Source organism: Pleurodeles waltl, chromosome 4_1 (genome assembly GCF_031143425.1).
Source record: "Pleurodeles waltl isolate 20211129_DDA chromosome 4_1, aPleWal1.hap1.20221129, whole genome shotgun sequence".
In the NCBI taxonomy this organism is placed as follows: domain Eukaryota; kingdom Metazoa; phylum Chordata; class Amphibia; order Caudata; family Salamandridae; genus Pleurodeles; species Pleurodeles waltl.
In genome coordinates this window covers 841,241,612-841,267,404 of record NC_090442.1, presented here as the reverse complement: position 1 = coordinate 841,267,404, position 25,793 = coordinate 841,241,612, and the positions used below count along the sequence as shown (strand labels likewise).

General features: G+C 46.3%; 1 protein-coding gene across 2 annotated transcripts in view; it reads right to left on the bottom strand.

Annotated features, from left to right (window-relative positions):
- The window catches only part of SCYL2 (SCY1 like pseudokinase 2), a 349,357-nt gene that overhangs the window by 68,945 nt on the left and 254,619 nt on the right, over window positions 1-25,793 (bottom strand). For both annotated transcript variants that reach the window (XM_069229600.1, XM_069229599.1), the window contains 2 exons: window positions 21,741-21,841; window positions 18,411-18,477 (listed from right to left, as the gene is read on the bottom strand). In XM_069229600.1, coding sequence (XP_069085701.1) covers window positions 18,411-18,477; window positions 21,741-21,841 — 168 coding nt within the window. The remainder of the gene's footprint in view (window positions 1-18,410; window positions 18,478-21,740; window positions 21,842-25,793) is intronic.

The window sequence follows — 25,793 nt, the reverse complement described above, 5'->3', positions numbered from 1 at the left end:
GCTGAGAATCCTCCCATTGCAAAGTTCCAATGTTGCCCTTTGCCACTGTCACTTTATCTGCAACCTTCCTTAGGTCAGCCCAGAGCAATCTGACATCAATAGAGATTGAATTTTGTGCTCCAGAGCAGTGGATAAGCCCTGAACGGCAGCCAGTAGGTCTGCACAAGAGGGGTCACTCAAGACCTCCAGCGAAGTACTCCCGGATGCTGCCCCTGCCTGCCAAATGATTCTCTGGGTGGCTGTTTAGGTGCAATTAGTGGCAGATGAACGCGCCACCTTGTCCTTGCCCATGGCATCCGACTCCCACTTAGGCACACCCAATGCCCACTATCTGTCCCGCTTGACACTTCAGGTTCACTATGATTGGGGCTGTCAACATAATAATTCACCCAGGTACCAGACAGGAGGTCTTTTCACTATCTCCCCCTAATTAGTCCCTCTGCATATCTACAAGTCCAATCGGGAAGCAGGGCAGTCCAGTATCCAGTTCAGTCACAGTGGAGCTCCAGCTGGGCTGTCAACCAAGGCACCGCCAGCGCAGCGTCCATACTCCTCCTTTGGCACATAGGTTCCTTCAGCCTCTCGCTGTACCAGCTCACATGAACACAGCAGGCGCAAAAAAACAATTCAGTGTCTCAGGGAGACACAAATCTGCAGCTGCTGGGCCTCACCAGTGTGAAGGTTCTTAATTATGGCAAAACAGACACCACAGGAGGGGGGCCACCCCTCAGGCCGTGGTCAGCTCAGTGAGGCAGCTGTTCCTCCATCCACTGTCTGCTGGGCTCAGGCAATCACCACCGTGTAGCCCAGGCCTCCCAGTGCTCATGTGCAGGGCCCAACTGGGCGTTTGCAGACAGTTCAGGCCTGTCGAGCTGCCCTCAGCAGCATTCAATAGCTGCTCCTGCAGCAGGCCCAGGCGCAACCGCAATTCTCAGTGGTCCACAGGGCCGGTCCGTCTGTCTCGCGCGGCCCCTGAGTCAGTGCAGGGGAGTGGACAGTACTCACTCCGCGGCACGTCTCGCAGGCATAGTAAAAGCACAGCTTCCGACTAGGGTGACCACTAGTCAGTAACTTTCATGGACTGCCCGTAATTTCACCCTTCCGTCCATTGATGAAAGGCTTAATGGATAGCATTTGCCTGTAATTTTAGCCTTTCACCTAAAGGACAAAACATAATTAGGACAGATCAGTTTTCCCAGCTTGACTGTAAGCCAGGGAGTCTCCTGTGCTCTGAGGAACGGAAGAGCAGACAGATAAGAAACAGACCTGCTTTCCAGGGTGTCTCCTTCCCTAAAGAAGTGCAAATGTGCACAACTGGTAAATCTGCAAATGCAAAGGGGCTTGGAAACCTGCATTGTCTTTAACCAAAGGAGTCACTTGAAGCTTGATTACATTTGAAGATATTTTCTTTTAAAGAGGTACTGTAATGGTATTCCAAGGTGAACTGTGGAGTGTGTGGTTTTAATGGACTGTTATAAAAAATGTCAGTACTAGGTATAAACTGTATATTATTCAAATCTGTAGTTTTGAAAGACTTTTTTCTATTTGACCGAAATGTATTTGCGTATTTGTGGCAGCCTATATTATGATGTGTGTAATGCATGTTTAACCGGTTCTGTGCCGAGGACGTAATGGTTACGTCCTGCGGCACAGTGCTGCTGTGCCCAGGACGTAACCTTTACGTCCTCGGCACCCAGCCCAGAGGGAGCGCTAGCGCTCCCTCTCTGGGGTACCTCCCACCCCCCCAAGTCAGGGATGGAAGGGGAAGCCCTTCCCCTTCCACCCCGACCCCCTCACCCCCCGTGACATCAGTGCGCGAGTGCGCGCTGACAATCACAATGCCTGCAAAACATTTCTCTTCCGATCATGGGGAGGAGGCAGAGAGGCTTCAAAGGGAAGGAAACGTATTTCCTTCCCTTTGAAGTCTCTCTCTGCGTTTTGGCAGCCGGATTGTAAAGCAATCCGGCTGTCAAAACTCCCACTAGACACCAGGGATTTTCTTTTTTATTTATGAAAGTGACATAAGGGAGCAACCCCTTGGGCAAGGGTTGCTCCCGGGGGGGGCATATTTTTAAGGCCTTTTCTTCCCCCCCTGGGGGCAGATCAGCCTATTATTAGGCCGATCTGCCCCCAGGGGGGGTAGAAACCTCTAGGCACAAGGGATAATATATATATTTTTTTTTGTGAGGTGGGGAGCAACCCCTTAGGCAAGGGTGGCTCCCGTAGGGGGCAAATTATATTTAGGCCATTTCTGGCCCCCCTGGGGGCAGATTGGGCTATTTTTATGAGGCCAATCTGCCCCCAAGGGGGACAGAAACCACTAGACACCAGGGAGTTTTTTTTGTTGTTTGTTTTTCACGTAAGGGGAGCGACCCCTTAGGCAAGGGTCGTTCCCCTGGGGGGGCAAATCTATTTTAGGCCATTTCTGCCCCCGATGGGGGCAGATCAGCCTATTTTAATTAGGCCGAGAAACCACCAGGGCCAGGACAATTTTTTTTTTTTTTGTAGAGATGGGGAGCGACCCCTTAGGCAAGGGTCGCTCCCCTTGAGGGGCAAATTGTTTTAGGCCATTTCTACCCGCTTTGGGGGCAGATCGGCCGATTTTAGGTCAATCTGCCCCCAAGGGGGCAGAAACCACTAGGCACCGGGGATTTTTTTTTTTGGCGCCAATGTCACGCAGGGGGAGCGACCCCGTAGGCAAGGGTCGCTCCTGGGGGGTGGGACAAATTTATTTTAGGCCATTTCTGCTCCCCCCTGGGGCCGGCTGAGCTAGCGGCCAAAATCCACAGGTAGGCACTGTTTTCTATGAAAAAATGTGATGTGTCCACGTTGTGTTTTGGGCCATTTCCTGTCGCAGGCGCTAGGCCTACCCACACAAGTGAGGTATCATTTTTATCGGGAGACTTGGAGGAACGGTGGGTGGTAGGAAATTTGTGGCTCCTCTCAGATTCCAGAACTTTCTGTCACCGAAATGTGAGGAAAACATGTTTTTTTAGCCAAATTTGAGGTTTGCAAAGGATTCTGGGTAACAGAACCTGGTCAGAGCCCCACAAGTCACCCCATCTTGGATTCCCCTGAGTTTCTAGTTTTCAAAAATGCGCTGGTTTGCTAGGTTTCCCCAGGTGCCGGCTGAGCTAGAGGCCAAAATCCACAGGTAGGCACTGTTTTCTATGAAAAAATGTGATGTGTCCACGCTGTGTTTTGGGGCGGTTCCTGTCACGGGCGCTAGGCCTACCCACACAAGTGAGGTATCGTTTTTATCGGGAGACTTGGGGGAACGCTGGGTGGAAGGAAATTTGTGGCTCCTCTCAGATTCCAGAACTTTCTGTCACCGAAATGCGAGGAAAACATGTTTTTTTAGCCAAATTTTGAGGTTTGCAAAGGATTCTGGGTAACAGAACCTGGTCGGAGCCCCACAAGTCACCCCATATTGGATTCTGCTAGGTCTCTAGTTTTCAGAAATGCACAGGTTTGGTAGGTTTCCCTAGGTGCCGGCTGAGCTAGAGGCCAAAATCTACAGGTAGGCACTTTGCAAAAAACACCTCTGTTTTCTTTCAAAAAATGTGATGTGTCCATGTTGCGTTTTGGGGCATTTCCTGTCGCGGGCGCTAGGCCTACCCACACAAGTGAGGTATCATTTTTATCAGGAGACTTGGGGGAACGCTGGGTGGAAGGAAATTTGTGGCTCCTCTCAGATTCCAGAACTTTCGGTCACCAAAATTTGAGGAAAATGTCTTTTTTTAGCCAAAGTTTGAGGTTTGCAAAGGATTCTGGGTAACAGAACCTGGTCAGAGCCCCACAAGTCACCCCATCTTGGATTCCCCTAGGTCTCTAGTTTTCAAAAATGCACAGGTTTGGTAGGTTTCCCTAGGTGCCGGCTGAGCTAGAGGCCAAAATCTACAGGTAGGCACTTTGCAAAAAACACCTCTATTTTCTTTCAAAAAATGTGATGTGTCCACGTTGCGTTTTGGGTGTTTCCTGTCGCGGGCGCTAGGCCTACCCACACAAGTGAGGTATCATTTTTATCGGGAGACTTGGGGGAACATAGATTAGCAAAACAAGTGTTATTGCCCCTTGTCTTTCTCTACATTTTTTCCTTCCAAATATAAGAGTGTGTGTAAAAAAGACATCTATTTGAGAAATGCCCTGTAATTCACATGCTAGTATGGGCACCCCGGAATTCAGATATGTGCAAATAACCACTGCTCCTCAACACCTTATCTTGTGCCCTTTTTGGAAATACAAAGGTTTTCTTGATAGCTATTTTTCACTCTTTATATTTCAGCAAATGAATTGCTGTATACCCGGTATAGAATGAAAACGCACTGGAGGGTGCAGCTCATTTATTGGCTCTGGGTACCTAGGGTTCTTGATGAGCCTACAAGCCCTATATATCCCCGCAACCAGAGGAGTCTAGCAGACGTAACTGTATATTGCTTTCGAAAATCTGACATTGCAGGAAAAAGTTACAGAGTAAAACGTAGAGAAACATTTATGTTTTTTTCACCTGAATTTCAATATTTTTCTTTTTCAGTTGTTATTTTCTGTAGGAAACCCTTGTAAGAACTACACAAATTACCCCTTGCTGAATTCAGAATTTTGTCTACTTTTCAGAAATGTTGCGGTTTCTGGGATTCAGCATTGGTTTCATGCCTATTTCTGTCACTGACTGGAAGGAGGCTGAAAGCACAAAAAATTGTAAAAATGGGGTATGTCCCAGTAAAATGCCACAATTGTGTTGAAAAATTTGGTATTCTGATTCAAGTCTGCCTGTTCCTGAGAGCTGGGAAGCTGGTGATTTTAGCACCGCAAACCCTTTGTTGATGCCATTTTCAGGGAAAAAACCACAAGCCTTCTTCTGCAGCCCCTTTTTCCCATTTTTTTCTTTTAAAAAACGACATTTTCACTGTATTTTGGCTAATTTCTTGGCCTCCTTCTGGGGAACCCACAAAGTCTGGGTACCTCTAGAATCCCTAGGATGTTGGAAAAAAAGGACGCAAAGTTGGCGTGGGTAGCTTATGTGAACAAAAAGTTATGAGGGCCTAAGTGCGAACTGCCCCAAATAGCCAAAAAAAGGCTCGGCACAGGAGGGGGAAAAGGCCTGGCAGCGAAGGGGTTAAAATAAGGGCTTACACATTCACTGTTCTTTCAGGGACCTTGGTAACTCACAGTACTAACAAACAGTGGCAAAGCCAATAGGTCTCATCTACGCAAGAGTTATTGGCTTTGCCAATGCGTTTTAGCCATGTTATACACCATAGTGGCTGCAGTTCAGCATGGCCAAAAATTAGTGGACAGGTGCAGAGTGCATGGGCATGGAGTGGCGTGGGGAAGAGTGGAGTGACAGTGGAGTGGAGTAGAGTGGCATACAATAGAGTGGCAGAGAGTGCAGTAGTGTAGAGTGGTGCAGGGGCATAAAGTGCCGAGTGGACTCGCATGGCATAGAGTACAGTGGCATAGAGTAGTGCAGAGTGGAATAGTATAGAGTGGTGCAGTGCAGAGTACAGTATAGTGCTGTACAGTGCAGTGATGCAGAGTGGAGTGGCATAGAGTGCAGTGATGTAGAATGCAGTAGTATAGAGTAGAGTGGTGTAGAGAATAGTGTCAGAATGCAATGTTGCAGAGTAGCGTGTCAGTGCAGTGGTGTACAGTGGTACAGAGAGCAGCGGCATAGAGTGCAGTGGTGCAGAATAAAGGGCAGTGGTGTACAGTGCAGTTGTTTAGAGTGCACTGGCAGAGTGGAGTGGCACAGAGTGGCATGGGGCAGAGTAGAGTGGCATGAAGTGCAGTAGAGTGGCAGAAAGTGCAGCAGTATCGAGTGGTGCAGTGGCATAGAGTGCAGTGGCGTAGAGTGGTGCAGAATGGAGTAGTGTAGAGTCCAGTGCTGTGGTATAGAGTGGAGTTATGCAGAGTATAATGGTATAGAATGCAGTGGAATAGAGTGTATTGGTGCAGAATGCAGTAGTACAGAGTAGAGTGGTGTAGAGTATAGTAGTGGGCAGTGCATTGTTGCAGAGTAGAGTGTGAGTGCAGTGGTGTATAGTGCACTTGTTAAGAGTGCACTGGTGTAGGGTGCAGTGGCATAGAGTGGAGACGTGCAGGGTAGGGTGCTGTGGCATAAAATGCAGTGGCACAGAGTGCAGTGGCGTAAAGTGGATTGTTTCACAGTAGAGTGAAGTGGCATAGAATGGAGAGGTGCAGGGTAGAGTGGAGTTGTGCTGAATGGCATAGAGTGTGATGGCATAGAGTAAAGTGGTGTAGAGTGCCAAGGCATAGAGTGCAGTGGTGCAGAGTAGATTAGAGTGTATTGATGTAGAGTACAGGGGCATACAGTTGAGTGATACAGAGTAAAATGCACTAGCATAGAGTGCAGTGGCATACAGTGCAGTGTTGCAGAGTGGCATAGAGTGGATTTGTGAGGACTAGATTGGTGTTGCCTAGACTGGAGTGGTATAGCATGTAGAGGCGCAGAGAGCAGTGGTGTAGAGAGGAGTAAAGTGCATTGGCATAGAGTAGAGTGTTACAGACTAGAGAGGCGTAGTGTGAAGTAACAGAGTGCAGTGGCATAGAGTGGAGTGGCGTGGAGAAGAGTGCAGTGTCCCACAGTGCAGTGGTATGGAGTGGTGTAAAGTAGGGTGCAGTGGTGTGGAGTGGTGCAGAGTGGAGTGGAGTATGCATGGTGTGGTAACATACTGTCATTACAGACAACATGTTTTTGATTGAAATGACCATTACATTTGCACAGACATAGTTTTTCAAATAAAACTATACAGTGCACAGACGATGGTGTGTGGAAATTGCATCACCTAATGCAATGATTTGTTTTAATCATATAAAAGTATTGGTTTCCAGCACAGTTCAGAATTAACAAAAATGTGCTTCATTTGTACTCCTAATTCCGGGGTTTATTTAAATGTTGTCATGTGATAGAAAAAGATCTTTCCAAACCCCAGCATCCAGCAAGATTGTCATATAAAGCCTCTCACTTTGAAGTCAGAGAAAGAAAATTAAACACTAAGTTTGCACCGAAGACAAAGCCTGACATTTGACCTTGTTCTGGGAATGCACAGCAGATGTGATAAGATAAGAACAAGATTTACAGGCCTGTTTACGGAAAGGGAGCACTTGGAAGGATACTGTAAATAAGGTTTGGGCAAGGGAAGGTTAGACACCACAAAGCAAATGGCAAACAGCGGGTGGAATGCATTCCCAAGGAAGCTTTATGAATGTACTTAAAGTAACAGCCGTGGATACTTTGTAGGGAAAGTCCACAATTTTAGTTCAATCCGTATCTTGCAGAGGTTTGGCCACATCAATACTCTGGTAGTATGACAAGAAGACATTGAGTGGTCTCCATATTGCAGGAAAGATCTGTACACCCATTCTATCAGTTTGCTACCAGTCCCTATGGTGTAGAGCTTCTGGCACACCTCATGTAGGGTTAGTGCTAGGTGGCAGACATGAAATAGGGCATTTAATGATTGTTTAAGGTGGTTGTAAGTAAGGAGTTGACCAGGGTGAAGATGGTAGTCTGCCACAAGGGTTTGGAAATTTAGTAGCTAGTCGTCTAGAAACAAATCCCCCAATTTTAAGACACCTGCAGCATGCCACTGATGGTGTTACTCTGAGCACAGCCGCATTGTGCGAGTGGGAAGACTTAGCAAAGGTAGTGCAGGAGCACACGGTTTCTTCATGTCAGTGAGTTTACAGGTTTTAGCAAGGAAGAGAAAGCTGTGCATGATACCCCTGGATGGTGATCTGTAGAATGGTCAGTAGGAGACAATGAGCAGTGCAGTAGGCCCTCCCTTAGAGGTCTTTACAGATAAACCCCATCTCATGCAGAGGGGTGGGCAGAAAGCCAGCAAGCCACCCACTGGACCAGTGCAGCTGAATAACAGCGTTCTACGTCTAGAAGGCCTACTCCACCGCCAGTCACGGGTAGCTTTAGAGTGGAAAGAACTACTCGACAGTGCCCACGCGACCAACTCAGGTGTTTGGCATGTCTGAAGAAGGAGTGAAGGATGGGCAAGGGAAGGGTTGCAAAAAAAATACTATCATCGGAGTAGCCCACCATCTTCACTAGTGCCACGTGGCTCACTAAAGAAAGCAGAAGAGAGGACCAAAAAGCAAACTGGGCTCGGTGGGACTCTGGCGTTCTGCCGAGATTTCCATCCTGCAAATCAGTGGGAGAATGGTAGATAGTAATCACTAGGTATCGAAAGGTAACTGGTTCCCAGTTCAATCTGAGGTCTAATTGTATATAAAGGGGAAAACAGTGCCATATGTTAAAGAAACACTAATTACATTTTAACGTTTTTACACTTTGTTTATGCAATTTACATTCCACATATTTTGAAGACTCTATGTGTACTTGCCACTTCGGGATAACCCAGATCACTAGTTTGGCTTTTGTTCAATTTCAAAAACATTTTTAGACATGGGCAAAGCAGGGAATTTACTTGCACAACCTTGCAAGGGGTCTGGCCCCTCCTCACCCTTCACAAGCACGAACAGCGGACCATTGCACCAGAAGAGTTTGCCAAGGTGGGTGGGTGCAGCGTGTTCAACCACTTGACAGTGCCTCTTCTGTTTCTCTCCAGCCTGCAGAGACAACTCCCCAGGTACCCAATACCTTCCGATAGTCTTGGTGGACCCATCTTGTCTGATTTTAGGAACTGTCCCACCTTGTTCTTCTCTTCCCTATTTATCCAGTTCTTAGCAACAAGCCTTTCAATCAGTTGCCGTGGATCTCCCATTTGATCTCGATTTCATCCTCCTCTTTTATTATCTTTGATTGGTAGTCCTGGCTCCCAGCTCTGAGATAAATGTAGAGTCCCAGACATACACTATAGTGCTGTGAGACTACAGACAAGATGTGGGTACTTCACATCCTGATATTTGGTGTGAGACTGTCGCCCACACCATCTGCCCTGCCTCACTCCTATTTTTTTGCATTGAAAGTCCATGGGTGGTTGGGGTGAGACAGATGTTTTTGTTCAATTTGTTTAAACTAGCATAAGGTTAATTACCTTAATGGTTTGAAAACTGCTTGTAATCAAAATGTTGCTGTTACTTTCTCTACAAGAAAGATTGGGTAGATTTGGGTAGCGGTAATGGCCTTGACACAGTGCTGAAGGGAACTCATTTACTACTGAACAAGAACGTAATGTGACACCTGAATGTGGCATACCAGGAGGCCATCACAAAAAGGCCACAGCGAATAAATAGTGCTATGTTAAAAAAGAGTGAATAAATGCACTGATAACATAGTGAGGCATGGCCTCTCTTAGGTGTGTCTGTAAAGCTGACATTTGTTCTTTAATTTTTGTCCTGAATTTTGACCCTTTGTCATGAATTGTTTACAGTGCTGTCCAGAAATTGCCTCAATGCCAGGTGGTCACCCTACTTCCGACAGCGGCTAGGGTCAAGTCCCGCCTCTGTCGACTCCAGGGGCCTCCGGTCAGCCGTGATTCACCTCAGGCTCCAGCGAAGCAGAATGTGACTCCATCTTCTCCTCTCACAGCGCTTATCCTGAACAATTTCTTCGCCCCCATGTCACAGGCTCACCTAGGATGCCATTCCTCCAAGCCTATTTTTGTGGGCCTTAGAGGCAGGATGATGCAGGATTCTGCCGAGTGGGATGGGAGCCAAGCTCGGCTACGCCCTGTCGGCCATTTTACTTAGCCAAGCCCCCAATAAAATTATCATCAATGTAAGCAAGATTAACATAAAACAAACTGGAATTAAATTCCACAAGCAGTTATTAAGTATGCTGCTTTTCTGTTCCCATGAAGTCTTTACGTCCTGAGTTTTGACCGCCTGCCTTAAAGGGGAATGCTGAAATTTTAAAGATTAAATTCATGAATAAGTTGGTTAACGCAGAAGTAATGTCTGTTGCTTCAAAGTACTGGAAATATTGGTGGCAAGTAGAAAAGACAAGTGTGAAGGTTGTGTGCACCGGATGCATTTGTTAGTAAAATATATGATTGAAATAGAATTTAAAGATGAATTGTGTGAGCTGGTTTGAACACGTTCATGCTAAAAGACAAGCCAACTATGTTCTGTTTGCCTATGACAAATCTTATTTGTGTGGGGAAGGAATCGCTAAATCGTTTGGTAAATTTAAAATTGCCCTTTGGAGATTCTGATTACCTATTGTTCCCAATATTTCCATCCATCAAATATTTGAGAACATATGGTTAATAAGGGTGACAGCTTAAGGTGCAATTGTGCTGAGAAAAAGCCTAATATTCTGATGTATACACTTTTTCTTTCGCCATAATTTTATAACACTAATTTATGAATTTACCTAACAAAAAAACCTTTGTAAGTGTGCAAAGAACAATAATCACTCATCTCCAGCCTTAATCCTCAAGAACGTATAAACCCGCTTACAGCCATGTATTAAAGCTAATTGCGTCTTTATAAGACTCCAAAATATAACTCACTGGTGCAAACTAATCTAGTGTCAGTAATTAATCGACCGATAAAGATGCACATCTAAACACTTAGTAAATCTGTTTGTACCTACTTCCTCAAGTTATCGTTATCAGAATCCATCGGTGAGTAAATTCACTAAAACGGCATGCCAGTATTACAGAGTATGTTAGCTTCAAAATAAAAATCATCATGAGGACTGTATCCATCATTCGATAAATACTTTAGCAAACGTATGAGACGCTCTTGCAGTTCACTGAAAAGCGTGCCCAACAAAGAAAAACACATAAAATAAAAAATGGCACTACCTTAAATTCGATTTTTGTAAACACCATGCCAGAGATGTGTGGAAGCACACAATTTTCCTTTGTCACCTTTAGCCACGTATAGAATGGATGCAGTCCTCGTCTGCCCTTCTTCTTGGAAAGTTAGTACATACATACCCTTTCATTCTCACTCTAGCAAATGTCTGGGGTCTCATCCAAGTCCCCAGGTGTTTCTGGGAGTTCCATGTGGTATTGTGTTAAGGTCAAGAAATGGAAGCTAAGCTAGGAGGGAACTTTCAGAAAGATCCTATGACCTTGCTTTTTGTCATTTTGTGCCACTAAACCAATAGGGTCTCGTGACGATACAAAGGTCAATCGATCTTTTAATTACACTGGTAATTCTCACTTTAAGATGATCATAAAACATTTGGTCGGCCTGTCTCAAAGTTTGGAAGCTACAGGTAAAATCAAACTATAAAAGAAAAAACAGCCATCCGTTTTTCAAGGCAGGGCAAGCAAGTGCTAAAAACGAGCACTGACAAAGCTAATAGCCCCCCCCCCCTTGAGAACTATTTGCTTTTTCAATCATTTTAGCCACGCTGCAGAGCAACCTCGATGCTGTGCTGCAGGGCTACAAAATAAAAAAAAGTCTATGACCTAGCCACTAATGCCTACAATGAAATACAGCCACCTTTGTTTTTTTTGTTGATCTGTTGTTGGATGAACAAAAACGTTTTTTTAAGCACGAGTGCTTTCATGACAGTGAATGCATGCATCAATGTGCAAATGTGATGCATATTAGGATATATATTTATGAGCAGTATCCCCTATTATGAGACATGGACAGTACTTCAAGACACAAGTTTAAGTCAGCAAATGTTTCGTTTATTGCCATGGTTGTAATGGTTTCTCGTTGGTTTCTAAAAAGTATGCATATGCCCCAATGGCACGAAAAGGGCTACGTTTATAAAGTACAAACCTTGGACGCAGCATCACCTGTGTCGAATACCTATCACACAGCCTATAACATAAGCTTAGAAAAAAAAATACGTTTTCTTAGGGACTAATAGCTCCTCTGCCTTAGCAATGAGAAAGGCATGAATAAACCTTTGGGAAGGAACGAGCAACAAGACGGTAACAAAAGCAAATGAGGTCGTCCAGCACTGTCCACCTCATTCCACTTTTTACTTTATGGAAGGGGAGGGAGGAGGGAGAAAGCAACAAGGACAGTGAGCGGGTGGGTGGTGAAGAAGCAATGGAGGGGCAGGTGGGTGAGAAGCGACACAGAAACCAGGTGGGTGGATGAGAAACGCCACAGAACCCAGGGGTAGGGGGGTGGATGAGAAGTGACACGTAAACCGGGAGGGAGGGGGAGAACCAAAAAAGAAACAAGGGAGGCAGGTGGGGGAGTAGCAACACAGAAATCGAGGGGGGGTTAGGAGAGGGGGCTGTTGAAAAAGCGAAAGAGAAACCAGGAGGGGTGTGCGTTTGTGGGTATGGGGGGTGGAGAGTGGGGGGGGGAAGTGAGACAGAAACCGGGGGTGGGAGGGTGGGTTTGTTTTGAATAAGTGACACAGAAACCGGGGGGGGGTTTGAAAAAGCGACACAGAGGATGGGTGGGAGATAAACAACACGAAAACCAGGAGGGTGGTTGGGAGATAAAGAACGGGGAAACTGGGAGGGTGTTTGAAAAAGCAACACACAGGGTGGGTGGGAGAGAAAAGCAACACAGAAGTCGGGAGGGCGGGTGGGAGAGAAAAGCAATACAGTAAACAGAGGGAGGCGTAGGTAAAAAAAAAAAAAAAGACTGAAAGCGGGTGGGAGAAAAGCAACACGGAAACCGGGAGGGTGGGTGGGAGAAAAGCAAAACAGAAACCGGGAGGGCGGGTGGGAGAAAAGCAACACGGAAACCGGGAGGGCGGGTGGGAGAAAAGCAACACGGAAACCGGGAGGGCGGGTGGGAGAAAAGCAACACGGAAACCGGGAGGGCGGGTGGGAGAAAAGCAACACGGAAACCGGGAGGGCGGGTGGGAGAAAATCGACAGAGACAACAGAAGGTGGGTGGGAGAGAAACACAACACGGAAGTTGGGAGGGAGAAGCAATACAGTAAACAGGAGGAGGCGGGGGTAAGAAAAAGCAACACTGAAAGCGGGTTGGAGAAAAGCAACACGGAAACCGGGAGGGCGGGTGGGAGAAAAGCAACAGGGAAACCGGGAGGGCGGGTGGGAGAAAAGCAACAGGGAAACCGGGAGGGCGGGTGGGAGAAAAGCAACACGGAAACCGGGAGGGCGGGTGGGAGAAAAGCAACACGGAAACCGGGAGGGCGGGTGGGAGAAAAGCAACACGGAAACCGGGAGGGCGGGTGGGAGAAAAGCAACACGGAAACCGGGTGGGAGAAAAGCAACACGGAAACCGGGTGGGCGGGTGGGAGAAAAGCAACACGGAAACCGGGTGGGCGGGTGGGAGAAAAGCAACAGGGAAACCGGGTGGGCGGGTGGGAGAAAAGCAACACGGAAACCGGGTGGGAGGGTGGGAGAAAAGCAACACAGAAACCGGGTGGGCGGGTGGGAGAAATGCAACACGGGAACCGGGAGGGTGGGTGGGAGAAAAGCAACACGGGAACCGGGAAGTCGGGTGGGAGAAAAGCAACACGGAAACCGGGAGGGCGGGTGGGAGAAAAGCAACACGGAAACCGGGAGGGCGGGTGGGAGAAAAGCAACACGGAAACCGGGAGGGCGGGTGGGAGAAAAGCAACACGGAAACCGGGAGGGCGGGTGGGAGAAAAGCAACACGGAAACCGGGAGGGCGGGTGGGAGAAAAGCAACACGGAAACCGGGAGGGCGGGTGGGAGAAATGCAACACGGGAACCGGGAGGGCGGGTGGGAGAAATGCAACACGGGAACCGGGAGGGCGGGTGGGAGAAATGCAACCCGGGAACCGGGAGGGCGGGTGGGAGAAATGCAACCCGGGAACCGGGAAGTCGGGTGGGAGAAAAGCAACACGGAAACCGGGAGGGCGGGTGGGAGAAAAGCAACAGAGACAACGGGAAGGTGGGTGGGAAAGAAGCTACAGGAACAAAGGGAGGGCGGGTGGGAAAGAAGCAACAGGGACAAAGGGAGGGCGGGTGGGAAAGAAGCAACAGGGACAAAGGGAGGGCGGGTGGGAAAGAAGCAACAGGGACAAAGGGAGGGCGGGTGGGAAAGAAGCAAAAGGGACAAATAAAGAAGCAACAGGGACAAAGGGAGGGCGGGAGGGAAAGAAGCAACAGGGACAAAGGGAGGGCGGGTGGGAAAGAAGCAACAGGGACAAAGGGAGGGCGGGTGGGAAAGAAGCAACAGGGACAAAGGGAGGGCGGGTGGGAAAGAAGCAACAGGGACAAAGGGAAGGCGGGTGGGAAAGAAGCAACAGGGACAAAGGGAGGGCGGTGGGAAAGAAGCAACAGGGACAAAGGGAGGGCGGGTGGCAAAGAAAACACAGACAATGGGAGGTTGGCGGGTTCAAGAAGCAACACAGACATCGGGAGGGTGGGTGGGATAAGAAGCAACACAGACATCGGGAGGGTGGGTGGGATAAGAAGCAACACAGACATCGGGAGGGTGGGTGGGATAAGAAGCAACACAGACATCGGGAGGGTTGGACATCGGGAGGGTGGGTGGGATAAGAAGCGACACGGACATCGGGAGGGTGGGTGGGATAAGAAGCGACACGGACATCGGAAGGGTGGGTGGGATAAGAAGCGACACGGACATCGGGAGGGTGGGCGGCGAATAAGCGACACCGACAACGGGAGGGTGGGCGGGAAATAAGCGACACCGACAACGGGAGGGTGGGCGGGAAATAAGCGACACCGACAACGGGAGGGTGGGCGGGAAATAAGCGACACCGACAACGGGAGGGTGGGCGGGAAATAAGCGACACCGACAACGGGCGGGCGGGCGGTTGGGCGGGAAATAAGCGCCACCGACAACGGGCGGGCGGGTGGGCGGGAAATAAGCGACACCGACAACGGGAGGGTGGGCGGGAAAATAAGCGACACCGACAACGGGAGGGTGGGCGGGAAATAAGCGACACCGACAACGGGAGGGTAGGCCGGAAATAAGCGACACCGACAACGGGTGGGTGGGCGACTAATAAGCGACAACGGGAGGGTGGGCGGCAAATCAGCGACACCGACAACGGGAGGGTGGGTGGGAAATCAGCGATACCGACAACGGGAGGGTGGGCGGGAAATAAGAGACAACGGGAGGGTGGGCGGGAAATAAGCGACACCGACAACGGAAGGGTGGGCGGGAAATAAGCGACACCGACAACGGGAGGGTGGGCGGGCTAATAAGAGAGACCGACAACGGGAGGGTGGGCGGGAAATAAGCGTCACCGACAACGGGAGGGTGGCCGGTCAATAAGCGTCACCGACAACGGGAGGGTGGCCGGTCAATAAGCGTCACCGACAACGGGAGGGTGGCCGGGAAATAAGCGTCACCGACAACGGGAGGGTGGCCGGGAAATAAGCGTCACCGACAACGGGAGGGTGGCCGGGAAATAAGCGTCACCGACAACGGGAGGGTGGCCGGGAAATAAGCGTCACCGACAACGGGAGGGTGGCCGGGAAGTAAGCAACACCGATAGTGGGAGGGTGGGTGGCCGGGAAATAAGCAACACCGATAGTGGGAGGGTGGGTGGCAGGGAAAGAAGCAACACCGATAGTGGGAGGGTGGGTGGCAGGGAAAGAAGCAACACCGATAGTGGGAGGGTGGGTGGCAGGGAAAGAAGCAACACCGATAGTGGGAGGGTGGGTGGCAGGGAAAGAAGCAACACCGACAGTGGGAGGGTGGGTGGCAGGGAAAGAAGCAACACCGACAGTGGGAGGGTGGGTGGGAAAGAAGCAACACCGACAGTGGGAGGGTGGGTGGGAAAGAAGCAACACCGACAGTGGGAGGGTGGGTGGGAAAGAAGCAACACCGACAGTGGGAGGGTGGGTGGGAAAGAAGCAACACCGACAGTTAAGAAGCAACACCGACAGTGGGAGGGTGGGTGGGAAAGAAGCAACACCGACAGTGGGAGGGTGGGTGGGAAAGAAGCAACACCGACAGTGGGAGGGTGGGTGGGAAAGAAGCAACACCGACAGTGGGAGGGAAAGAAGCAACACTGACAGTGGGAGGGTGGGTGTTTAAAGAAGCAACACCGTCAGTGAGAGGGTGGGTGGGAAAGAAGCAACACCATCAGTGAGAGGGTGGGTGGGAAAGAAGCAACACCGTCAGTGAGAGGGTGGGTGGGAAAGAAGCAACACCGGCAGTGAGAGGTTGGGTGGTGAAAGAAGCAACACGGGCAGTAAAAGAAGCAACACGGACAGTGGGAGGGTGGGTGGTGAAAGAAGCAACACAGGCAGTTAAAGAAGCAACACGGGCAGTTAAAGAAGCAACATGGACAGTTAAAGAAGCAACACGGGCAGTGGGTGGGAAAGAAGCAAAACGGATTGTTAAAGAAGCAACACGGACAAAGGGAGGGCGGGTGGGAAAGAAGCAACACGGACAGTGGGAGGGTGGGTGGGAAAGAAGCAACACGGACAGTGGGAGGGTGGGTGGGAAAGAAGCAACACGGACAGTGGGAGGGTGGGTGGGAAAGAAGCAACACGGACAGTGGGAGGGTGGGTGGGAAAGAAGCAACACGGACAGTGGGAGGGTGGGTGGGAAAGAAGCAACACGGACACAGTGGGAGGGTGGGTGGGAAAGAAGCAACACGGACACAGTGGGAGGGTGGGTGGGAAAGAAGCAACACGGACACAGTGGGAGGGTGGGTGGGAAAGAAGCAAAACGGACAGTGGGAGGGAAGCAACACGGACAGTGGGAGGGTGGGTGGGAAAGAAGCAACACGGACAGTGGGAGGGTGGGTGGGAAAGAAGCAACACGGACAGTGGGAGGGTGGGTGGGAAAGAAGCAACACGGACAGTGGGAGGGTGGGTGGGAAAGAAGCAACACGGACAGTGGGAGGGTGGGTGGGAAAGAAGCAACATGGACAGTGGCGGAGGGTGGGTGGGAAAGAAGCAACACGGACAGTGGCGGAGGGTGGGTGGGAAAGAAGCAACACGGACAGTGGCAGGGTGTGGATGGGAAAGAAGCAACACGGACAGCGGGAGAGTGTGGGTGGGAAAGAAGCAACACGGACAATGGGAGGGTGTAGGTGGGAAAGAAGCAACATGGACAATGGGGGGGTAGGTTGGGAAAGAAGGAACACTGACTAGAGGAGGATGGGCGGAACAGAAATAACGTGAACAATGGAAGGGTGGGCAGGAAAGTAGCAAAATTGACATAAAAGAAGCAACACCGAGAACAAAGAAGCAACAATGACAGCAGGAGGGTGGGGGGAAGCAACACACAATGAGAGGGTAGGGAAAAGAAGCAAGAAAACACAAGGGTGGTGGGAAGCAACACAGTAAGAAGCACCACAGGCGAATGAAGAAAGAAGCAACACTGGGTGAAGGCCAAAGAAAATAGTACCTCAATCATACTGCAAGCAGAGGAAGGATGAGGCAATCAGCATTTGGGCAGTGCTTCACACACAATAAGAGGAAATGAAGGTGGCCCACACTGACCATTTAGGAGGTAACAAATAAGTGTGACAATGAAGCCAATCAATGGTAAGCAATGGACGGGCTCCAAGCTTGTTGTTCTATACAATACGTCTCAAGTCACAGAGCATAGGTTTTGTTTCAGGTGAGACGTAACAAGGCTGGAAAGTAACTTTTTGAAAATGTAAGCATAAACAATTGAGCTTTACAGTAAATGATAAATGCATTCAAAGCAGGCACCGGAACAACAAGTGCAAGCACCCTGCACAATACTAGATGGAAATGGGAACGCCAAATGACCTACATGTAATCGCTCACCATTTTTGAATGGCCTCATGATTTGTCTTGAGAAATTAGGAAGTCGTCTTGAGAAATGTTATGAGACAGTACCAAATACTCTTGACATAAACGCTGCACAGACATTCAAGTAAAGTGCCATATTAAAAACAAAACACAAGAATCTTACAAATGATTCTTACTTGTGTGCCTATGCCTCTTACTTGTCTTACATATGTACCTGAAGTGATGTAAAGATGCTACAGATAGTTTATTTGCTTGCTGTGTACCTGAACCATGGTTCTGACTGGAGAGGCACACTACAAGAATCTTTTCTAAACCTCAACCCTCCAGACAGTCCGATAACAAGCATTCAGAAAAGCAGAGGCCATGGTCAAGGCACTGGGCCCCCTCATTCATGCTGAATGTAATAAAAGAGCTGACCTAGAGAACTAGTTGTCAGCAATACAACAGAGATCCAGCACAAAACTTCTATCAGAGTGGAATATCTGACATGAACAAGGTAGAGTTGTGCTATGCACAACTTACCACACTTTATGTAGAAAGGATCCTAGAACTAGCTAGCAGACCGAAGGGTGCTGAACCTGATGTCTACCACTAGCGTTTCTACCCACCTCAATAGTGTAAAGTCATGTGAAAGTAGTTATTTAGCTTCCACCTACCTTAATGCTTCTTCTACTGTCACACATTGTTTAGCATGTTTAATGAAAAAAGTGACCCATTTCACTAAGTTCTATATTATATGATTCTGACAACAGTCTCAATAAGACCACAGACACACTCATCCCAGTATTCTACAGTCATTATTCATAGACAATGTTAATTTATAGTTTAGGAATCCTACCTGATTGTATGAGTTCGTAACTTGGGTTTCGGCAGCCATGTTCATTTCATTATTGATATCCAAGGATCTGAAATGCAAAGTTATGAGGAAATAATATGGGACTTGGAAAACTATTTCAACCATGCAAATACATTAGGCCTTCTGTTTTGCAGTGTAAAAATTAAATTAAATTAAATACAAAAAAAGAATAGGCATTCAAGTCCATAAGTGTAAAAAATGCAACAAACCTTTTATAAAGTAAGATTTGAGAGTATTTGCTAAAAAGCTCAAGAAGACAAAGTAGCATATATGATGCTGCTCATTCATTTACTCTTTGTGATAAATTCACTTGGGTGTAGCTATTTGCTCACACATTGCTTGCAGATAACAAGCACTCAACAACCTAAATTTTCTAAATTAAAGTGGTTCAAAAAGCACCAGTTTGTAAGGTATTTTACAGGTCAAGTATGTTTCAAAAGAAAGGAAATACTTAACCATCGATCAATTGATATGCCATAAAAGTCATTCTTTACAAAACAGGATATGTTTTATTTTTGGTCTCGATAAAAACAGTTTTAGCTGTCAGAACACCTTACATCATTTAGTGTTCAAAAAGTAGCATAAGAAAATACAGATCGTGTGACAGGGGGCTTTAGGTTACCCTTTTTCTGTCATTAGCTTTCATGTGTTTTTCAAAGTTTGCAATTTCCTGGATGGAATACATATCAAGGTCATAACAATTCATGAATGATTAAATTTGTGTTCCTGTTAGGTTTTGTTGATGGGGCATCAAGGAGTCCTTTTATTAGATTATGCATGAGACATGATCTGCAGCTAGAAATTGAAGCACAAGAGTCATCTGCATGTTAGTGTATGGCCAACCTCTCTTCCTTATCAGGATTCTCAGCAGTTCCCAGTAAACATTGAACAGCATGGGTGCCATTTCTGGAGAATACCAAAGTAAATGTCACCAGAGTCAAGGTGGTAGTCCCTAAACTGACCAACTCCTTGCCGATAGAAAGGATTTAAAAGCATGCACAAAATGCTGGTACACAGTCAGCGTGCCCTGTGTTGGCAATCCTCTGGAGAAGGTAAAGGGGATCTCATTGATCACCGAGCTGCAGGGGGATCTCTGTCGCCCTTGAAATTACATAACTGGTGCCACCTGGAACTGGAAAGGTGGTCCGGTGGCTTCAATTAGGAGGTCCTTCTTTCACAATTGTGCTGCCTCCAGGGCACTATGAAGTTCACATTTACCCAGGAAGCAGCCATTATTAGTAACAGGACGAACTGTCTAGTTAAAGGTGCACCATGGAACAAACAGGCACCGTCTGGATTTACTCTAGTACGGCCTGAGGACTGAAGTGTGGGCTCTTAGGAAAGTGTGGTTGAAATGATAAAAGGATGACATTGAGCACTCTCATCTTTAAACTGAATCATGACAGTAAACTTATCTGATGATCTGCAAATAGATTGTCTCCCTTTTACACCAAACCGTTCATAACTTGTATACCTTTATTGTAATAGGCATCATGCAAAAACAGCTTTAAGTGAATAATAGGATAGGGGAGCACACTGCTTTTCACTACATGGGTAAAGTCACTAATTTTAAGACTACTTGAGAAAATGAAAACAGTCTGCTGTTTCATTTTAGAGCACAATAAAGAAATATTGAACTGAATGCTGATGGGGAAAATAGCTGATTCCTGCATCACTGTAATGTGCTGATGGTAATTAAGTGTAACCAGTAGGTTATGCAAATTAACTTATTACACTGTGATATGTCTATTTAAAAAGGATTACTACTATGATCATATAAGTATTTGTAATCATATAAAGGGGTAATCAACATCTAAGGATCCTAGTCCGATGGAAACATTAGTGAAATTACAAAATCACAGGTATAGGTCGTTATGCAAAGCACTGACCCTTGAAGAGCTGGGGAGTTTTTTCTAATCAACTGAATAACAATAACTCATAGGACTTTAAAAAAATGAATTACATCATTATTTAAATGCACCTCTATTCCTGTACACTTAGCCGGAAAGATTACCTGTTTTTTTTTTTTTACAGGATGATGGACCTATTATGAGATTTTTATAATGATTGTTAGGGACCAACATTGTTGTATTCACCATAGAATATGTGATTTGTTTTGAATCACCTAATACTGGTACATGATTTCACATTCAAGCAATTGGAGCACTCCATTGCAATAGCACATTGTGTTAATCGAGTGAATTAAGATTTAAATGTCTCTTTATGTGTTTTGTTTTTCAATTTTGTCTCCAAATGTGTAATTGGGGTATGCTCTATTTTTGGTGAAAATATCAAATTCAAATTAATTAAAGGAACTTCTTTCATCCAGCACAAGTTATATATGCTAAGTTAAATATGCTAGTTAAGTATAAAGTATAAATGACTGATGGTGCACTGGAGAAATTATTTGCATTTTCATATTGTATTGATCAGCCCCACACCTCTAGTGCTACTTAAAGGGGTCAGACCCCTTATTATCTGCAATGTGCTGCACAAGTACCAAACCAACAAGGATTTCCTGTAAAATAATCATTATTGCAAGGGGGGTTCTGTGTGTCGTTTGGAACACCAAAGCTTCATTTACATAGGGGCATATCAGCCTACCATTTAAATAGTTTATTTGTCATTTTACTGTGGGTACATTACCTAACATACCAGAATTCAAAAACTTGAATCAGGTAAATCAGCTGGGGAGATATGTCTGAACTAAGAAACTGAGATTCAGGGAAGAAGTAATAACTGATTTATCGACAAGACTATCAACATTAAACCCAGGCTCCACAGCTTTGCGCATTAAAGAATAATCTAACTTAAATCGTGTGATTTCAGTACTGTATAATTGATTCTACAGGAGAAAGTTGCATGCACTCACTAATCCAGGTCACATGAAGCTGTGGGTTCTTTTTGTTCGCTTACAGTGATTCCTCAGTGTTGGCTGATAGAGTTCAGGTCCCTCTTTGAACCAGCTACGGGGCATGGAGTCACTTTGCATGCCTTTGACAAGGATTTAAACATTGGTCACATTAAATGAGTAGTGCAATCAGTTATCTACATTCAGGAGATAATATCTGCAGAAGTGTGAAATAGTTTGCTTTCTTCCTTCGAAAAGTATGCTAAGATTTATGTTGGCTCTGTTTCTTTGCCTTAGAATTCTCCTTTGTTGTTTCTAGTTATCTTCACATTTTGGAAGGTGAAATGAGATTCAAGAAGGCAAAGCGCATTCAGAAAATCCCACTCTTGTTAAAAACAAACACAACTATGAAAAATACTTCAGTCAGAAAAACTGTCTCTCAAACTGAGCATATTACTTACTTCTGTTGTTCTTGCATCATATGGAGCTGTTCAAGTTTGGTTTTATGCTCTGCCTCCAACTTATTAAGCATATCTTTTATGACTGCCATGAAAGACATGAACTATAAAAACAAAATTAAATAATGAATCAATTGAAATAGTACATTCCGCACCATAATGATACAATTGAAACATAGCTTTGAGGTGTCTTTTCTCCATTGACAGAACATCATTAATTGCTCTTGAGCAAGTTGAATGGTCAACATTTGCCATTTTTATTTGGATTTATATGACATAAAATGCTATCAACATGAAATACTGTACAATATTTAACAACAAAAAATTGAGTTCTGGAAAGTTGCTAAGTAATTAAAGCAAAGGCTGTTATGCCAGTTAGGACAGATACAGTACTGAATGGTATAGACTTTCAGACAAACAATAATAATGTCCAGAAGTAAGGTTTAATTAAAGTGGGCCGTAATATCCATAGTGCCGGAGAGATCATGGATGATACACAAAGTCATTGAAGTGGGTTTTTGTGCCTGGAAGCGAGACTTGTGGATTTTCTTGAATGCAAGATGGTGAAGCCATGCTTATAGATCCATGAAGAGAAAAATGAAATGCAGAACGGCCAATGAAATGAACTGGTACAGTGCGCATAAGGTTTGTCGTCAACAAATTGATGCGGACTTCTGAGCGCAAGTCAGAGTCAGAGGGCAGATGGTAATGCTGCCAAGTTAGGAAAGTGACAGCTTGCAAAACTTCAAACTGCATTAAATAATCAAAAACAGAAACTGGAACAAACAGATAGCACATAAAAATTTCAACAAAATTAATGCATTTTGAATCTACGAGCGACCCTTGAAGTGTGAACTGAGTGGGTGCTAAGTGCTATTTATGATATTTGGGTGCAGTAATAGGACGAGGAGTGGGTAAAGGCAGGTTGAAAGAGTACTTTTAGCAAAGTTGACCGCTTTATCAAGGAGACTGTTGCAGTAATCTAGCTTGCTTATAGAAATAGTGGTTATCAGAATCTTTCTTTACAAGTCTTTAAGAAGAAGGAAATACCACTAAATACATTTTGATAGAAATGACTGCACTGGAAAACTTGACAATAAAAATAAACAATGAAAATAACTACTCAAAGAATATAATATATATCCATTTATACACATGTACTGTGGGCACACAGTAACATTCCCTTAGGCAGCTGAGTTAAGTTCAGGGATAATATAGTCAGGAAGGTAGCCTCGTCCTTGAAGGTGAATGAGGGAGGAAGGGGGGTTGAATAAAAGAAGATGCTTTGTTTTCCATAAGACTGAGGAAAGTTAAAAATGGTAAGTGCAGAGAAGCACAATGATCACCAAAAATTACAGACTGAAAAACTAACATAGTTCAATATTAGTAAAGTATGTAAACAGTATACAGTGATGTACTTTGAGGGATGACCTATGAAGGGTGGAGAGGAAAAGAAGAGCCCCATAGTGCCTCTTTTAGAATACATGGCAAACTATACCAAGACTGAGTGTATACTAGCGTGTTTGCTGTTGCTACTAGCTAAACAAAGAGTGTCCATGGCATGAATGGATGGCCTCCTCCCCCCCCCCTGTCAAGGATTGGTTGCATGATGCAGCCCTTTGTAACGACTGAGCAAATTGTTATGCACACTGCAACCGGACCTAAAGACTTTTGAAGGCCTCTGCAATATTGAAGGACTGGTGTATTGGGAACTGTCTATGTCTTTTTAAGTGTAGTTTTGTAGGTGGGCAGCCACGAAGAGCTCCCGCTATGCTCCGTGGTTGAGACTGCTTAGGGTGATCAGGGAAAGATGGCACACGCATGAGCTTGCTGCACAGCTGTTGTTGTAGCTCTGCTCTTCCCTCCGATATCAGCATGAGACACCAAGGCCTGAGGTACGGCCAGCTAGAAGGCGCCTCTTGGCTGCATGCTTTGCCTGCACCCGATCTCACTCCCAACCAAAATTGTGGAACGAAGAAGTGCCTTTCTGCTTATCCCTGTGTGTTGACCAGCCCACTATAGGCTTACAACACATGCTGGATTTCTTCAATCCCGCCCGACTGCCGATACAGGTGAGCTGAAGGAGGCATAGCTGAGGTCCACAGGACCACATCACCACATAAGCAGCCATTCGAGGTATTGAGGGCAACTGATGTATAAGTTGCAGGAAGGGTCACAAGTTATAGAGCTTTTGCCAGTAGATGTTTTGGTATGGCAGATGGAGCGGGACATATACAACGCATGGCAGGTATCACCCTAAAGCAGGAGTGGCCGTAGCAATGAACAAGGAGCTAGGAGAGGCAGGGAAGGCATATAAGACGACGGGGAACTACCAAGTCAAAGGTATCTAGAACTTTGTAACACAGCAGACTGCCATGTAATGCGTTATTGCATTTGGGGACCACAGTGTATTTAGTAACTCGAACTATAGGAGTGAGCTGCTTTGACTCATCGGGAGCCCTTTCAGGTGGAGGCAACCCTGGATGTGTTGCGGAGGCGGACTGCATAGCAGCGGATGCAGCCTAGACCTCCCGAGGTACCCCAGCATACTCTACAATCCTTTTAAACATATCTGACACACTTGCCATTCACTGAAGGGCCCTCACAACGGCCTGAAGTTATCCCTAATATTCTCCTCAATTTTGGGAATAAGTGTACCACTAACTTTTCTGGTAGGAAATGAAGAGACTTTCCAGAGACATTTCTGTAAAAGCTTGTGTGGCGGGCAAAGCTGCAAGAGAAGCTAAGCATCGCACCTGTACAACTTCTACCTCGTAGGTCACTTGCTTGAATAAATTGCCCCGAGAAGTAAATGCTAAAGAGTTAGTGGCCCAGGGGTATCTGGCAGCCTCTGTGGCTGGACGCAATAAAACCACCCTTACTATTCCACCAACACCAGAATGGTCTCCCGATATAGTTGCCATAGGTAGGGGTAGGCAAGTAAAGGACACAGCCAATAAGCTTGGGGTGTATTCAGCGAAAGTCTTCATATTATCATCTTTAGAATTAGACCTCCAGTTATCTTCTGGATCTGGACCCTCCAACCTTGCTAGTGCTCCCTGCGCACACCCTCACTTGGCACTGCTACTATACCCAAAAGCTGCCAGTGTATCCCACCTTTTCTACCCCCGGCTCTAACGGATCACTGAGGGAGGAGACTGATTTAGTGTCTGATCAGAATATGATGAAGGACCCCGATGGCTCATGCCAAGGCTCAACCACAGAAGTCTTATTAAACCCTTTGGAGGGTACAACTTTATGCAAGGCAGCGGAAACTCTTTGTAGGAAAATAAAAGAGAATTCAGTCGTGGGTCCTAATCCTCTGCAGGCCCAGCCTACGGCCACAGACCAAATGTTTTTGCCACACACCCCAACTGAAGCAATCTTCCAGCAAATACTAGGCAAGATCAGGGAGATGAAAATCTCACAGAGGTAGGCCCATCAAGAGACAAACGACCAACTGGGCCAGATCAACTCCAACATTCAGTTGCTTGACTCACGATTCACAGAACTGGAGCAAACAGTTTACGTCCTAGATGATTTAAAAACAATCAAGACTATAGTTTAAAAGCTTCAATCACAAACAACTGAACTACAGCTGAAACTTGAAGATGTCTAAAACAGGTTTCACCATTCCAACTTGCGATTTGTTGGGATCCCAGTGGGACGAGAAAATGCCCAGACCAATGTTAAATTAATCTCAGATCTAATCAAAAAGTGTGTGCTTCCAGAAACAGCAACCAGGACCATGTTCCGACGTCCCAGTCCCCTAACTCTAATTATCTATGCAATATCTCAGTAAATTTCAGCGTCTTTCGTGTGAAAGATTAGATTTTGACCAGTGCAATAAGGGCCAAAGTGTATTAAACCCCAGAAAACGATTCTTTCAAAATGTTTTCAAGTATGTCTGTATCTGCAGCATGGCAGCACAAAGAGTTCAAATTAAGGATTGCTCATTTCAGGAGACATGGGGCACCAGCAGGGGAAGTCTAACAATCAAAACTGAAAGTCCTCTACAAGAGACAATCTCACATTTTCCATACAGTCAAACAGAAT